Source organism: Camelus bactrianus, chromosome 5, assembly GCF_048773025.1.
Source record: "Camelus bactrianus isolate YW-2024 breed Bactrian camel chromosome 5, ASM4877302v1, whole genome shotgun sequence".
NCBI lineage: Eukaryota > Metazoa > Chordata > Mammalia > Artiodactyla > Camelidae > Camelus > Camelus bactrianus.
The window spans coordinates 56,611,468-56,628,952 of record NC_133543.1 but is presented as its reverse complement, the minus strand read 5'-3'; the positions used below and the strand labels follow the sequence as shown (position 1 = coordinate 56,628,952).

General features: G+C 31.5%; 1 protein-coding gene across 2 annotated transcripts in view; it reads right to left on the bottom strand.

Annotated features, from left to right (window-relative positions):
* Positions 1–6,804: 6,804 nt before the first annotated feature.
* MTX2 (metaxin 2) overlaps positions 6,805–17,485 on the bottom strand; it is a 59,365-nt gene continuing 48,684 nt past the window's right edge. Inside the window, exons 6-11 of one of the 2 annotated variants that reach the window (XM_045520945.2) lie at positions 16,328–16,420; positions 15,791–15,829; positions 15,269–15,394; positions 14,125–14,201; positions 8,594–8,705; positions 7,145–7,287 (exon numbers count right to left, since the gene is read on the bottom strand). In XM_045520945.2, the coding sequence (XP_045376901.1) occupies positions 7,279–7,287; positions 8,594–8,705; positions 14,125–14,201; positions 15,269–15,394; positions 15,791–15,829; positions 16,328–16,420 (456 nt within the window). In that variant the 3' untranslated portion in view covers positions 7,145–7,278. Of the gene's footprint in view, positions 7,288–8,593; positions 8,706–14,124; positions 14,202–15,268; positions 15,395–15,790; positions 15,830–16,327; positions 16,421–17,485 lie in introns of both variants that reach the window. The other variant, XM_010960724.3, reaches the window with a different exon arrangement.

The following is a 17,485-nucleotide window of genomic DNA, read 5'->3' as shown; positions in this document are numbered from 1 at the left end:
TGAATTCAGACCAGCTGGGCTAGTGAGGCTCACCTCCATCTCCAGCTTTTGCTACAAATTAAGAAGCAAGTGCTCAACAGCAGTAGTTGCTCTCAGGATGATGTAGTGAGCATAAATCTGGGACTAGAGAGACAATGAAGTACACAAAGAGCTGATCCCAATCTTGAGGAACAACACACCCACAAACTGCCACCAAACTCTACTTAGAAGCACATCATGGAAAATGAGAAAAGCCAGATAAGGTACTATAATTGCATCCACAAACAAATGTTTGGCTGTTCTCAAATACAAAAAAACATAAGCAGACAACCAAGAATTTGTAAACGTATAAAGAAGACCAATTCTATGATAGAAAGACCCCCAAATTCAACAGAAAATTATCTAAAATAAGAGTAAATTATGCAACCTAAAGATGAATTTAAAACAGTATCTTCAGACTGAAGAGACTACTGTACCTGTGAAATCTTAGAAATTAAACATATTCTTATTTGGATATCAGCTTCAGCCAAGATAGATATAACAGGACCAGATTTACCCTCTAACTTGAAACACCCAAAACTCCAGATGAAAACATGAAATAATCACAACTGAAACATTATGCTGTACACCAGAAACTGACACATTATAACTGACTATACTTCAATTAAAAACAAAAAATACATGAAAGAATCATTTCAAGACATTGGATATCAGGCAACAAACGACTGTGATCTCTGAGAGATGAAGAACAAAGTCAATCTATGACTGCCACCAGATTACTACGTTGAGTTTCCAGGACAGGACAAAGGGAAGAGGAACCCAAGCAGAGCCTAGTAGACTCCCTAAAAGGAGGGGGAGGGGAAGGTCCAGGAGAACAAAGGCAGCTAGTGGTTGCAGGGCAGAGTAGTGGAGAGGGAAGAGAACCCCAGAGATATGCAGACAGTCCTCCAGCAGAACACTGATCAGTGTACATGAATGGGAAACTATCTGAGGTTGAGGCCAGGAGAACACCAAAAAGGATTAGAGGGAGCAATACCCAGAGATCACAGAGGGTGAGAATAGTGTCTAGTCCTACCAGCGAAATTTTAAAATTTCACGAATCATACATTTGGAAGGGTCTTGTCTCAGAAAATAATTAGCCCTAGACTAAATGTTGTTCTTCCCATGTTTAATAAACCTTAAAAACAAGACCCCAAAAGACCAAAATGTTCCCAAGTAATTTAACTGCATCCCACACAAAGCTCAAGAATATTCACAGGCATATGAAAATATCCAGCCCCACCAAAGATAAAATTAACAATAGCTGACATCAAAAGTTACCAGGGATGCAAAGAAGCAGGGAAATACAACCTGTAGTAAGAGAAAAAAATCAGTTTACATGCAGCAAAATATAAAGTTTTCAAGAAGTTCACAAAAGAAAATCTAAATGGAGAAATTTACCATGCTTTACGAGCAGAAACTCAGTATGTTTAAACTGTCAATTCCCATCCAATGAACCTACAAGAAAAGGAACTTCCATTTTTATTTAACATTAATACACAGGTGCTAGTTACCATAATATGAGAAGAAAAAGAAACAAAAGCTTAAAAGCAACAAAACTGCCATTACCTAGGGATTATATTATTTTATCTATAGAAAACCAAAAAGGATCCTTAGAAAGATCATTAGAATAAAAACATTCAACAGGATTACTGGATAATTTCATACAAAAGTCAAGAACATTTCTTTGTATCAACAATTTAAATTTTTAATTAAATAAGTTATAATTTATAATAGCTAAAAATAGAAATTTGAAATTACCTAGTGAAGTTAAATAGACACATGCATGACAACCTAGGAATTACACTCCTAAGATATACCCTGGAGAAATTCTTGCACATTTATACCCAGTCATATGTACAGGATTATTCATAAGCATCATTTTTCATAATAGCAAAACTCCAGACACAACCAAAATGTCCACTGACAAGAGATCAGAGAAATAAACTATATCATATTTGCATATAAAATACTATATAATTAACCACTGTTAGGTGCAACAAAGTGGATGAAATTTTATAGTATTGTGTAAAAGATGCAAAACACAGAATAATGCATACAGTATAATTCCATTTATATAAATATCAAAAGCAAAAAAGTTAAGTCATGGGAATGATTTAACACAAAATTCAGGATAGTGGCAACCTCCAGTAGTAGAGTAAGGAGCTGGGATTAGATGAAAATAATGTTAAATAGAGGTCTTAAGATATGAGTAATGTTCTATGCTTAACCTAGGGGTGGATATGATCTACAAAACACCAAAATATTTTTTAAAAGAACATGTTTGTGTATTACATCTTAAAAAGCAGACTTACATGAACTTATGTACAACATATATCATAAAATAAATAAAGCATATAAAGAAAAATGGGGGTATAGTCTACCCTGATGGGAACTGCTGAAGCAAGGTAGTGGTCCATAGGCACATGGGAGTTCTTTTTATTATTTTCCCTTTTTTTGTATGTTCAAAATTTTCCATAAAACCTCTTTAAAAATTCAGAACTTTTAACTCAATGACCATTTCTTATCTCAAGAATAAAAAGCAACCTATATATCCACATTTACCATTTTAGAATGTAGAAAGCTAGAAAGAGCATTTCTCCCACTCTTGTAATAATGATGAACACCATACAATCTACAAATTCACCCTGGTTCTTGAACCCAGCAGAGAGCTGAATTTGCAGGGTCAACAAACCCAAAATCTAAGGAGAGAAGGAACACAAGCACTTGTTTACCTGAAACAGACACTACTGAACAATGGTAAGAACTTACAATAATTTAAACCAATGGCTAAAGGCTGACTGTGAGCTAACAAAAGACTATTAAAACCCTGGAGGCCACAGACCAAAGAGGAATTCACACTTACACACAAGATCCTCTAGAAGGACCTCACAGGAAGTTCACCAAAACAAACAAACAAACAAAACTGGAGACGTGGTGGGAATCTGAGAAAGTGCCCCTTGTGGTCCCCTGGAGAGGAGAACAGCAGCAGTTGCAGGAAATGCACAAAACCCTCAACTGGATCCTTCTTCCCTATTTCTCACATGGAACAAATATATCAACAAATCAATTGTACATCCACATGCAAAAAAGAGAAAAACAAAACTTAAGGTTCTTACCTCACCCCCATTAAAATCAACTCAATACAAATCACAGACTTAAATGATGTAAGAGCTAAAACAACAAAACTTCGAAAAGAAAATATGGAAGAAAACCCTTAGGATTTTGGATTAGGCAAAGATTTCTTACATATAACAACAAAAGCATAATCCAGAAAGACAGACTTGATAAACTAGACTTCATCAAAATTTAAAATTTCTACTCTCCCAAAGACACCACTAAGAAAATGAAAAGACAAGCCACAGACTGAGAGTAAAGCAGTATGTATTATTTGAACACAGGCTCTGATTATAAAGATATATATTACAAATCCTGGGTAACTACTACAAAGAAAAAATTTTAAGGCATAAACAATAAGCCAATAGTAGAAATAAAATGGCCTCATTAAATTAAAAAAAAAAACTCAATTAATCCAGAAGAAAGAAGAAAGCATTAAAGAAAGAGTACGAGAGAAAACAAAATATCTGGCATGATGATATATTTTAATACATCTATATCAATAATTACATTAAATGTAAACACCCTAAACACACCAATTAAAAGATAGAAACTGTCAGGTAATTCAAGATCCAATTCTAACCTGTTTATAAGAAAAACATTTTAAATGAAAGCAAATAAGTAGCCTAAAAAGAAAATAATAAATATATACAGAATTTGCAAACATTAAAGACACCTTGAGTAGCTTTATCAAATAACTAAATTAACTGAACTAATTAAATTAATATTAAATAACTTCAGAGAAAGAAACATTACAGGGAAGAAGGATAGTACATATCAATAAAGAGATTAGTTTTCCAAAAAGAAATAATAATCCTCAATATATATAGATATATATACCTAACAAGAGATCTTCAAAATGTATTAAGCAAATTGATAGAAATAAAAGGAGAAAAAAAGTCACAATTCAACACTCCTATCTCATCAATGTAGAACAAGTAGGCAGAAAATTAATACGGATATAAAAGACCTGAACACTACCAACCAATTAGAGCAACTTAACATTTATAGAATACTCTATCCAATAATAGCAAAATGCACACTCTTTGTCAATTGCACATGGAACATTCACCAAGGTACACCATACTCTGAACCATAATGCAAACCTTAACAAATGTAAAAGAACTGAATTATAAAATATGTTCTAGAAATAGAATATAACTAGAAATCAATAATAGAATATCTGGGAAAACCTCAAGAATTTTCAAATTAAAGAATACACTTGTAAATAGCCCATGGGTCAAAGAAGACATCACAAGTGAATTAGAAAATATTTTGAACCGAATGACAGTAAAAGACATTTCAAAATTCCCTCCAAGCAGTGCTTTGAGGGAAGTTTATAGTATTAAATGTTTATATTAGAAAAGAAAGCTTTGAATCAGTCTAAGGTTCCATATTTAAAAACTATAGAATGTAGAGCAAGTTAAACCCAAAGCAGGTAGAAGGAAAGAAACAGTATTTAAGAGCAGAGAAGAAACTGAAACTAACAAAACTATAGAGAAAAAAAACAATGAAACCAAAAGCTAGATTTCAGGGTAAAAAAATCAATAAACTTGATAAACCTAGTGCACTCATTATCTATTCATCAAAAAAGTATGAAAACATATTAATTAGTCAATCTGTCAGACTGACATGTAATTTCTACTTTTCCTGGATTTAGGGTACCAAATGAATTAATATAATATCTACTCATCCAATATTCAAATCAATTAACAAGTAACAAGTTGGACATCTAAAGAGTTTCACAGAAGATACAAGTTGGCCCTTCATATCCGCAGGTTCCACATCCAGAGTCAACCAACTGCGGATCAAAAATATTCAGGAAAAAAATCCAGAAAGTTCCAAAAAGCAAAACTTTAATTTGCCTCATACCAACAACTTATTTACACAGTATTTACATTGTATTTATAAGTTTTTACATATCATTTACATTGTATTAGGTGTTATAAGTAATCTAGAAATGACTGAAGTATACGGGAGAATGTGTATGGGTTATTGCAAATACTATGCATTTTATATGAGGGATTTAAGCATCCAAAGATTTTGGTATCTGTGGGAGGTCCTGGATGACTGTAGTTACATTAAACCCAATAATGCACATCATTCAGAAGTCATCAAATGACAGGATAGACTGTATCTATCTTGATTTAAAGTTTCTTACTACTTATGACTTTAAATCACAGATCATGCCACTTACTTTAAAAATCAGTACACACCTAACTATTTTGGCAGCAAAGCCTTTAACTCTTTGGTCTGCAAACTAGCTTTCAGTGATAATTTTTAGCTTCTGTGACTTGGCTTGATGGACCCAAATTTAAAAGACAAAAGCAGGTAATTAAATCACCATAACTGAATGTCAAGTTTTTTATTTCTAATGCATTCTATTTTGATGGTGATTCACTCAACACCAGAGAGAAACAAGACCTCTCTCAGAGGGATCCATAGTAAGTCTTAAGAGTAAATATCTCAACTTGGAATAAACAACGATTGTCTATCAATGTTCCTCATATTAAAATAACACAGCCAGTTGTGATGACTAAGATATCATAGACCATGTTGTAATATCTTTATATACAAAAAACTCAAAGAAAAAAGTCTAGATTTTATATACTGAGTACAAAAGGTATTTGTTCAATGAAATTAATATTATGGGATTATTAAAAGAAAAAATGATCATTCAGAATAAAACAAATATACAAAAATATATACAAAAAAACTGTCATAAAAATTGTGCAAAAACACAAGTAACTTGGGATTTTTTATTTTAATAATAATACACATTACAAAATTAGTTCAGGAAAGCTGTAATAAATAGCAATACGGTCAAAAGAGACCCAAAGATTATGTGGAATTTAGGCTAAGGAGAACCTAATACATCCCTTATGAGGTATAAATCTATAATCTTAAAAAAACTTGTAGACCTCTTTAAAAGCCAAACAGATGCCAGACTGCCTGGGTTTGAATTTCCACTCAACCACTTACTAACTCTATGACCTTGGGCAACATATTACCCTTTTTTTTTTGTCTCCATTTCCTCTCCTGTGAACTGGGAATAGTAACCTTCATAGTTTTTGTAAGGATTAAATGAATTAAAATATCTGGGGCATAAAGAGAAAACATAAAATATGACTACCCTAGACATTTTCAAGAAATGATTTTTACATCTAATTGTTTCATAGCATCCCTGGCTTTATGTAAAATATTAGATAAATTGGCAAAATATAGCATATAACCCTTAGTGCTTATATATAAATTTTTGTTGATACTTCTGTGAAAACTATCCTCACTTCCCCACAAAAGCAATAAAACAGTATTATTAAAATATTCTGTCTCAAAAAGAAGTTTCAGAAAAAAAGTTCCTTGAAACTATCCCTTTATCAAATTATAGCTGTTCTGTTAAAATGTTTTTAAGTTCAATAAAGTTTAGATATGAAAAATGCTCTTAAATGGTAACCTGTTCCAGAAGTTACTCACTTTATAATCATTTGCATTTTCTAAGCACATATTGTTAAGAACATTTTTCCCATGACCGGGCTCACCGTGTATCTAGCAAAGTAATCTTGGGAGTATGGAACACAAAGTATAGCCTTGGAAAAAACACTGTTTATTCCATATATAAAGCTGAGAGTGGCTTTCAGAAAGATGGAAAGAAAGTAAAAACACCAGCCATACAGTGGTTTGAGCTTTATTTTTATAAGCATATATATATGTGTCAAGAAAACAAAAATTTCAAAATATAGAATGCAACATTTCAAATGAAGTCATTCAAAATTATTTCAATATGTACACAAATAACAGTATAAAGCACATGTATACGATACATTATATAATTTGTTTTGGTTTTAAGGTTTTGAAAAGCAGTGTTTTTGGTTTTAAAATTTTGATACCACTATCTATTATATCATTCAAGTAACATATATTTCAAAAGTTAAACTTTTTAAAAATAATAACTAAATTAACACATAACACTAAGGCAAACTGATAGATGAGCTGCCTTTACCACGATCTTCAAAATAGTGTTGTTCAATTCTTCTACAGAAAGCAAGTAGGTTGCTATAGTTTTTCACCTTCTCAGAAAGTTCATCATTGGTCAGCTGCGTGGTAAGAATGGTGTACAGATGGCCAAATACCAGCGCATCTAGTTCAGTTGGCCTAAAACAAAAGCAGAAATGAGAGTAACATGAACAGTGTTCAACTTGTATGGTAGAATATATACTATTTTGTAAACATTTTATTCATCTATTTAAATGGAAAAAGTCACATAAGAAATAAATCCTACCCCAACTTGACAGAATTTATTCTATTTTATTGGAGTTTCTCTTGTAAGATATGAAAAAAATCTTTTAAACTATGATTTGTTACTCGTGAGACTTGCTTTTTTAAATAGTAGTATCATTTAAATGTGTTAAAGTAATATTAGTGTAAATGATCATATTCATTTTATTAATTTATTCACTAAATATATACAGTAGGTCTCCATTGTGTCCAGAACAGTGCCAATTGCTAAAGATATATAAATAAGAAAGATACTCTAAAACACAGACACAAAACATAAACTACCACAACACACTAAGTGCTTTAATAGATGCATAAGCAAAATGCTGTCAAAGCAGAGAATTTCACTGTGGCACTAGGATAACAAAATGGTATCTGACTACCCAATCATATTAACATGATTTAACTTTAATTTTACCACTTTTCACTTTTAAAGTAAACTTAATTTTCTAAAGGAGATATAATCATAAAGATGGCTTCAACAAAAATTTTTCTAGGGTTTTTTCCCTTTAATTACGTATCACTAACAAAAAAAAATGAAATTTATCTACTTTACTACTAACTGGTCTATAAATGGGACACCACCAATCTACACTATTAAAATAATTACAGTTGACCCTTGAACAATACTGGGTTTGAACTGCGAAGGCCCACTTACAAGTGGATTTTTTTCAATAAATATGTACTATAACACTACACAATCTGTGGTTAATTGACTCTGCAGATGAAGAACCACAGATGCGGAGGTCAGACTGTAAAGTTATACATGGATTTTTCAGCTGCAGCAGAGTGCTTCCAACCCCCATGTTGTATTGTACTAGCACAATATTATTGAAAGGAGAAAAGAACACCATTATTATGAACTAATTATTGCTGTCAGACAAAATTATTGAGAAAACACGTCAGTCCACCTGAAACGTGAAAATGCGTTACAGTAATCTGGTTTGGTAGAATAGATTTTGGGGTCCTTCAAATCCTAATTCTGCCACTTACTAGCTATGTGGCCTTGGTCACTCTTGAAGAATGACCATTTGTAGCTGCATGGCTTTCTATCTGATCTTCATGCCATTAATTCCTAAATATTTATCTCCAGTCCGAGTCTCTCCCCTAAACTACAGAATCATATATTCAAAGGCCTACGTAACATTTCCACTTGAATGTTGAATAAGCATCTCAAACTTACTTGTCCCCTCATCTTCCCAAAATAAAAGTCACCACTATACACCAGTTGTTCAAGGCAAAAATTTGAGTTACTGAGTCCTCTTTCTCTCACCTTCCCATATCCATTAGCAAGCCTGCAGAGACACAATCACCAAAATATATCCTAAATACCACCACTTATCTATTATTAACTCATCTGAGCTACCATCATCTCTCACCTAGACCACTCACTGCACTAGCCTCCTTCTGAGACTTCCTGCTTCTACTTACTGCTTCTATTTTTTTTAAGTCACCAGATCATACCACTTCAAGCATAAAATATTCCAATGAATTTCTATTCCACTTACACTAGCATACCAAACTGCTTACCCAAAGCATACAAATCCTAGATGATCTTGCCCTGGTTTACCTCCTCCTTAGCTTCATCTCCTACCATTTTCAATACACAACCATACCTGGCTTTGCTTCTTCCATTTGAACTAACAAACTCTAGACAATCTTACAGCCTTAACGCAACTATTCCTGCTACCTGGAATGGAACACTCCTTCTTGACCCTTACTTCATACCACTGGCTCCTCCTTGTTTTTAAGAATATAGCTTAAATGTCACGTTTTAAAGCCTCCCTTGACCACTTAAACTAAAGTGGCCATAGAGTCACTTATTGTGATATGATCCTATTTTAATTCTCCATGTGGCACTTAAAACTATCTAAAATTTGTTTTGTCTGTCTCCCTCTACCAGGATACTGTCTACTTGTTTCCTGCTGTGTTTCTAATACCCAGAACCATGCCTGGCCCAAAGTAGGTTCTCAATAAATATGTGTTTAATGAATCAATAAAAAGATGAAGTATTTCTCATACCACACTATAACTGTTTACTTAATGTTTTCCCCATTATACTCTAAGCTCTTTAAGGTAACACTGCATGTATCTTTATACCCCCAATTCTTAGCAAAGTATCTAAGGAAATGAATAGTTATTTTCTGAATGAATAAATGAAATAGAAAAGAAAGTATCCTGCCTAAGTTGTGTAGGATATTTAATTTTTCAATAGTAGTTATTCACATTCTCCCAAAGCCTTCCTTATTTTGACACTTTCAAGTTAGATGTGCAATTTATGGCCGTGTTTCAGGGTAGTCAACAGGATAGCTTAAAAAAAATGACAAGTGTCCTGCTGACACAACAGCACCGTGATCCTATCATTATAGATGAAGAATCAATAACAAATAGAAACCTAAAAAAAAAAAAAAACAAGGATGTAAAGATGGATAAATGTAGAGTTGAGGCACTTTGTGAGAAGTAATACAAACACCAACTTTTCCAGATCCCTAAACATATTTCTTAAAAGGTGTATCTTATCTTACCAATTTAGGATTTATTTACCTAATCCTTATTTAGGATCAACTACCCTTCTTGTACTACAGCCTAAAAAGAATATATTCTCTGATGTAACTTTCAATAGTATAGATGGGCATCTTTTATCAATAAATGAAGGCTCTGAATGAGGTCAGGTATGAATGTATGTTCAAACCAGAGTGGTCTAGTACTATCCCTGCAGTGGTCAAAATGTTATTTGCTACAAATATACATCCACATAATTCAAAAGGTGCTGAATTATAATATGGGTAACGAGTATACAAAAACTGATCTGAAGTTACCTAAAGACAGCAACTTCATGACAAATTACTTTTAGCACATCTAATAGGAAGCAGAATACAATATACTAAATCAAATAAAACACACACATAACTTTTAGTGCATATTTTTTGTAATCCTTACAAATTTCAGCAACTACTTATATTAACTGACTGATATAAATAAATGATGGATTCCCATAATTCCTTCTTTTTAAAAAGTACACTTAGCAGTGGGGACACAACTATGTACTGCTGACACTTACAGAATTATACACATGTAAGTGTCAGTTTTACTACATGTAAATTACATCACAATAAACTTGGCGTGAAAAAAAAAAAGACAATAAACCCAGAAAAATACTTACAACTCCTATGAGAGACAAGGACAAAACATTACACTTTACCCAATATTTCCACTGAATTGTTTAATCAAGCCAAGATCTTCATGTACCTCCAGTTTTAATTACCTTTCCTATATGATATGAAGAGAAAACATAACATTTCCACCTTTCTGTGAATTGTAATTTGGATATAGAGAGCAACTCTCTTCCTAAGATCTTTAACACCTTTCATACATATTATTGCATTTATCTTTATAGACTTTTTACTAGGAAAACATCCCAGGGTGACAAATATAATTTTAAAATCCTTATAATTTGTTGCCTCTTCATCTTGCATTATCATTCTTTCCACATTTCAGTTGGTTATCTACTATTATTTTTTTCCAGTTTTATTTAGAAATAATTGACATACATCCTTATATAAGTTTAAGGTGCACAGCATGATGGTCCGATTTGCATATACTGTAAAATGGTTATCACAGTAGGTCCAGCTAACATCCATCAGTTATCTACTATTTGAATATCATGAATATTCTCATTTGAATATCAAAATAAAAGCAACACCGTAAAATGTGAAAGTTTTCCTAACCTCTCCCATTAAAAAATGTTTTGTATTCATCTTTTTTGTGTTCTTCACTTATTATGGTTCCATGTTTCTTTCTCTCTGATACCTTTTACAGTCTAGTTTCAAAAACATTAATTTTGTCTGAGTGTTCCCTAATTTTTCCTTCCCATTACGCCATTAACTGATCATGCCTTCATACTAACAAAAATAATCCTTATTTTATTTTATTTTTTTGGGGGGGTGGTAATTAGGTTTATTTATTTATTCATTTTTTTAATGGTAGTACTGGGGATTGAACCCATGACCTCGTGCATGCTAAGCATGCACTCTGTCACTGAGCTATACCCTTCCCCACCTACATATCTTTTCTTTATATATCAATCACTGATCTTTAGGACCATCACTCAAGTTTATAAATCAAGCCCCTTGCCATCAACTTTGCTATATTTTGCCTTTGGATATTTTTGAGAGATTTCTCCCCAATTTTCTTAACTAGTGATTTCTTAATTGAATAAACCTCAATGGAAATCCTATTTCTCCCTGAAATTTTCCTTCTTCAGATTCTCAAAACTGCAATTTTTGCATCATTTCTTCAAAATACTTTCCTATCAGTATATGAAGGCATATTTTCCAATTTTACCATTTACTTAACGGTTAATAGTATTTTTTCTTTTTCAACTCTAACTCCTTTTCCAATTTCTCATTCATTTTAATCAAGTTTTAACCAATATTTATTCCTTTAACTAACAGGATTTATTTGGAAAACACATAGACCTGCAAGGAGCTCATAAATGTTTTAGAGCAATATAGCTCTATCTTAATTACATTTGGAAAAAAATATATATATAAATTTTCTACTTCTTCTTCCCCTTTATTAAAAAGGTAACATAAAAACACCACTTTAAGTTTTAGTTTCTTATCCCAAATCCACACTCACCAGGTGAAAGGTAACAAATGACCAGCTCTTTGTGTAGGTGTCAAGAGATATCACATCAGCAAGGTCACAAGTATGCAACAGATAGCACAGACTTTGTTTGAGTTGCATTTTAGAAATAGGATTTAAATATTTAAAAGCTTTAACATTATATATTATGAAGGATAAAAACCCAACAATTGTTAGTATCTACCCTGTATTTTTCCTCTTTTTTCAGATTCACTTTCCTTTTTCCTTTCTACCATTTAGCATCTTTGTCCTCTTTTCCCAATTACCTTGTGTTGCAAGATCTCCCTCAACTACCTCTCCCGTTCTCTCATCAAGTAAAGCCACTGAGTTTCTTTTGTGAGGCCTCTCAACATGACCAATAATATAAGCTAGGAGAAAAGCTGATTCTAAGTTTAGAGGGTAAGAGGAGGATACATAGGGAAATACATTTTCATATTAGTTAAACAATTGGATAAAAAATTAAAATTAAAAATTAAATCTATTGTATTCTTCAATCATAACTGTTAGTAAAAATGTTTATCTAAGTCTCATACAAGGTAAAATTATTTTAAAAACCTGTATCTTAATATCATTTAAACAGTTTCTCAATAGCAATCCTTGGTTTTTTATTTTTAAACCTTGGTTTTTATAACTACTTTAAATTTTGAATTTCTCATTACAAGTTTAAACATAATTGTACTCTTATGAAGAAAAAAAATCTTGATATTTCTACTGAATCACATGCCAAATGATACGTGGTTACTAACTCTTTGACATGGAGCTTACTTAAATGAGGAGAAAAATAAATTAGAGCTTTTATCCTGACCTCCCATGGATACAACATGCATAACAAAACTAACTCCTAACACAGCATAATATACTTCAAACAATAAAATACACCCCTTCTGAGCTTTCCAGCTCCTAAGAATTCCTATAGCAGAAAGAAAAGGAACTACAAAATACTAACATTTGAATACATTTCTTTTGTATTAGGGACTAAACAACTAGAATCAGCATAGCAAACATCGCTAGAACTAAGAACATAGATGTAGAAGTTTTATCTACCAGGATTTCATGGTTTAAACTCTGTGACCTTTCTGCTTCAGAGAGCAACAGACCCCAATTCTATCTGAATATCAGTTATATAGCATATACATTAGTATCACTTCAATATTTCCAAGTTATCATCACAGTCATTTTTGCTACAAATATTAATATCTCTACCAAAATATGTCTGATATAGCTATATAGATAAATGCCTATGAAGATATAATGAATAATACCAAATAAAACTTTTTAAAAATTACCAATCTAAAAGTCAAGAGATTTTTATTAAAAAGCCAAGAAAATAGTAGAATTCTAAGCAAACCATTGAGTTAAAATGCTAATAATTTAAACTCATCTTAAACATGATCACAGGATAGCTGATTCTGATATATTAAAACTGTAACTTAAAAAAAAAGAAAAATTCATTCTTTGCCTACATTAGATATTATTTTCCAAATTACAAAAAATTCTGTCTTAACAAAACATGAATTACTCAATTTACATTTATATACATATTTAATCTATATCCTTCACAGTCACCTCTATGCTTTATAAATATTTTTATTAAATTTTAAAAGAAAAGTTCATAATAGCGCTCATCTATCCTACAGTATGTTTTATTGTTTTTTATTCACTTTTTAGTCCCCAGAGTATCATTCTATACAAACAGATATGGCTACACTTCATGTTTTAATAGTACTTTGCAAGTTCAGAATTTTGTTAGGATGTCATAGCTCCACACACAGCACTTTGAACTACCTCTAGTAGAACCTCTATCACATCATACAATAATGACTTGTTTACATGTCTGCCCTCAGGAGAAAATTCGTGAAGGCTAGTATGGCATTTTAGAAATCTTAGGCTGTCAGAAGCTAGTGCTGTGCCTGACACCCAAGAAATTAATTGGTTAATGAGTGCAAAAATGAACTTCAATATAACTCTTTTCGTAAATAATTCTTGATAAAACAATTTCTCTATGATATGATATGTATGGTAAAATAATACAGGAAAAAAACTAACTAAAAAGAATAAAATTCTTACTGCTTATTGAAGAAATATGGCTGTGTCCCCAGTCTCTGAGAAAGAGCTTGACAGCACTGGTCTACATCTTCTAAGACCTAACACAAACAGACCCCAAAGAAAAATATTTAAATTAGCAAAACAATAAAATGTGTCTAAAACTTAATTTGTATCATAGTTTATAATAAAAATATAAATTTAGGTAACTTTTTATAGTACATTTAAATCAGACTGTACACCACATATAAAATAATACCTTCTACATAAGAAATAGGAAGAAAAAATTTGAGAGCATATTTCCTTTAAGTGCAAGTACATTTAAGTTACTTATAAGAATTACTATCAAGAGTTTTTATCTCAAAACTCTACTCCCTACAAAAATGTCTTCCTGAATTCATATAATCAAATGACTTCACATATATTAAAAAATCTGCTTCATAAAGCTGGCACTGCTGACCCATCATGAGTTAAAGCATTTGAATTGTTTCCCCACTAGTGGAAATAGATTTTATTTACTCCATCCCTATTCATTTATCCAATCCCCCTTGTGGCCAAAGGCACAACATCAGTGAGCTGGCTGGCTAGAACTAGGGGTATCCTTAAAAGAGACGCTGATTAGCTTAATGATGCTCAAACTCATGACCCTGATAAGATATATTTTTTAAATTTTGCTACTTCAGTAAATTTAAGACCAAAGAAAAGCAGGTATATTAAGCACTGCATTTAACAGAGGTTTTTTTTTTAAGCCCTGATGCTGCAGATCTATATTTATTGGCATAAAAAACAAATGCCTACAATGTATTGTTAAATAGAAAAAAAAATCAGGTTATAGAGCAGAAGGTATAATATGATCCCATTTAAGGAAAATAGTATTAGAGACACCTAGAAGAATGTTCTCTGCATAGTTAACACTGGCAATTTCCCCCTGGTAGGCTTTCAGATAATTTTTATTTCCTTTTGAAGTTTTCTATATTACATAATTTGTTTTACAAAAAGCATGAGTGATTTTTATAAAAGAAAACACTACTTCACATCAGAGAAAATTAGAGCAAATGTTTTGTTAATTTTTTATTATGTTGGGATTTTTTATAGGACTAACAATTAAAAAAATAAATTCCTTAATGCATTAAAGTTGAGGCTTTTATCAACTTCAATCTGAACTGACCTGGTCCAGAGTTTTGTTACCCCATCCAATAGCTTTCATCTTACGTTTGACTTCCCACTGTTTCTGATAGGCCAAAATATGATTCAGAGGCCAAGGGTAAGGAGATCCATACCTAGCATGAGTGATCTAAAGCAAAAAGATTATGTTAAAAACATAATTTTTTCTAAATACAAAGCCTGTTTTCACAAACAGAATTCTAAGGGAAATATATTTTCAGAGAACACAAATAGAGCCATCTAAGATTTAAAAAAAACATACTTTGCAATCTAAAAAATTAAAATTTTAAACCATTCCCTTTAAAAATACATAAACTTTTATGTACTTTGCAACCAACCAGTTATATCAAACAATGACACATAGCTTCCCTAAAATGTATGTGCAAGCAAAATTAAAGTAAGTGAAAAACTATATCACTAATGGTATAAACCACAATGTTTCATTTATGAGCAGGGACTTAGGATTCTGAGCAAAAGTGTTTTCTCATTAAATTTTAATTAAGATAAATGCTGTAGAACCACTCACCTCCCCTACTGTAGCTTCATCACACCACTGAAGATACAACTAGGAAAAAAAAACAGTCACCAGAACTTTACTATATCTAAGAGAAACTGGATAGAGAAAGTTATTTCTTGCCATGGTAATTTTTTATAAGCCAACTTTATAAAAGTCATATATGTGAGGGTTTTTTTTTTTTGGCTAATGTTGCTATTTAGAATTATTAAACTTAGTGGTGGTACCTCTAAAAATATTTCTTATTCATAAAATATATTGCTAAATACCATTAAAGTATTTTATATATATTATTTAGGTAAACTTCATAAAGCCAAAATAAAATAATAAGTGGGCAGGAATCACTCCTGTTTACAAACAAAAACTAGAACTGAAAATGTCAGACAACTTGTTCATAGATAATGATCAAATAATTTGAGTAACCACATTAGCCCTAAAATTGCTTGACTATTTTCCTATTTTCTTGGTAACTTTAAAATAACCCATAAGAAAGATTGTTTTTCATGAGAGAAAAAGCTTATTTTCAAGACCTATTATCTTCTATTATACCTCTGCAGTCAACAGCATATTGTTGACTAATTCCATGTAGGCTTTCATTTCTGCCTTTTGGACTTCATCCAGCCCATCACTAAGAGAATGGCCCTAAAAGGAATTTAGAAAAATTTTAAAAAGCATCACATTAAAATATACAAAAACTTTCAATTATCTTACCACCAAGTAATATAGCATCAATGTTATACTGCAAATGTCCAATGGATTAATTTCCAAAAAGCATCCTAAAAAATCACTCTTTTATGTGAAAAAATAGTTAATACTCTACTACCACTATAAAATATTAATAAGTCATACTTATTTATCATTATAAAAATGTATCTTTCAATGAACAAAATTACATTATCAATTATTTCACAAAAGAAGAAAACAAGGATGGTCAACAAACCTTGTTTTTTAAGAGACTAACCTTCTTAGTAATAAAATAAATTCCAAAAAGCTGACATGTGTTACTTACAAAGTGGTCAAAGATTTTTAAAAATAATTATCAGTAAAGGTATAGGGAAACAGACATTAATTTTTAAATTCTAATACAGTACAGTAATGAGTGGATACATAAAATTGTATAACCTTTAGTTCAATCTGACAATCTGTTGTAAGATTTTAAAAATGAATACCCTATAACATAATATCACTCTTAAGAATTCATCTTTAGGAGATAATCTGACAAGCATACAAAGTGTAGGTACAAGAATATTTATCTTAGCACTCAATAATAGCAAAATTTGGCAACTTAAATGTCCATCAATAAAGACAAGAAAATAAAACATAATACATCCATATAACAGGATATTATACAACAATTTAAAAAGATGATATATCTTTATTTCCAAACACACTGATGATTTTAAAAGGCTGGTTGCAAAATAACACATAATAGTATTGACTATTTTTCTACATATGTAAAAGTCTGGAAGAATTTTCTCCAAAATGTTAATGTGGATTGTTCTTTGATAACTATTAAAATCTAAACTGAATCATTCAAATGGATAAATTAGTACATTCAACTTCTAAGCAAACTTTATAATTCCCTTCTCAAAGGTTAATCTGGTATTTTACAACAACCTAATAGTTTTCATTTCTGATCAAAATTCTCATAAGCATGAGTTAGAAGGTTATCTTATCATTTTGTAAAGGTCAAATGGCATCCTTTGC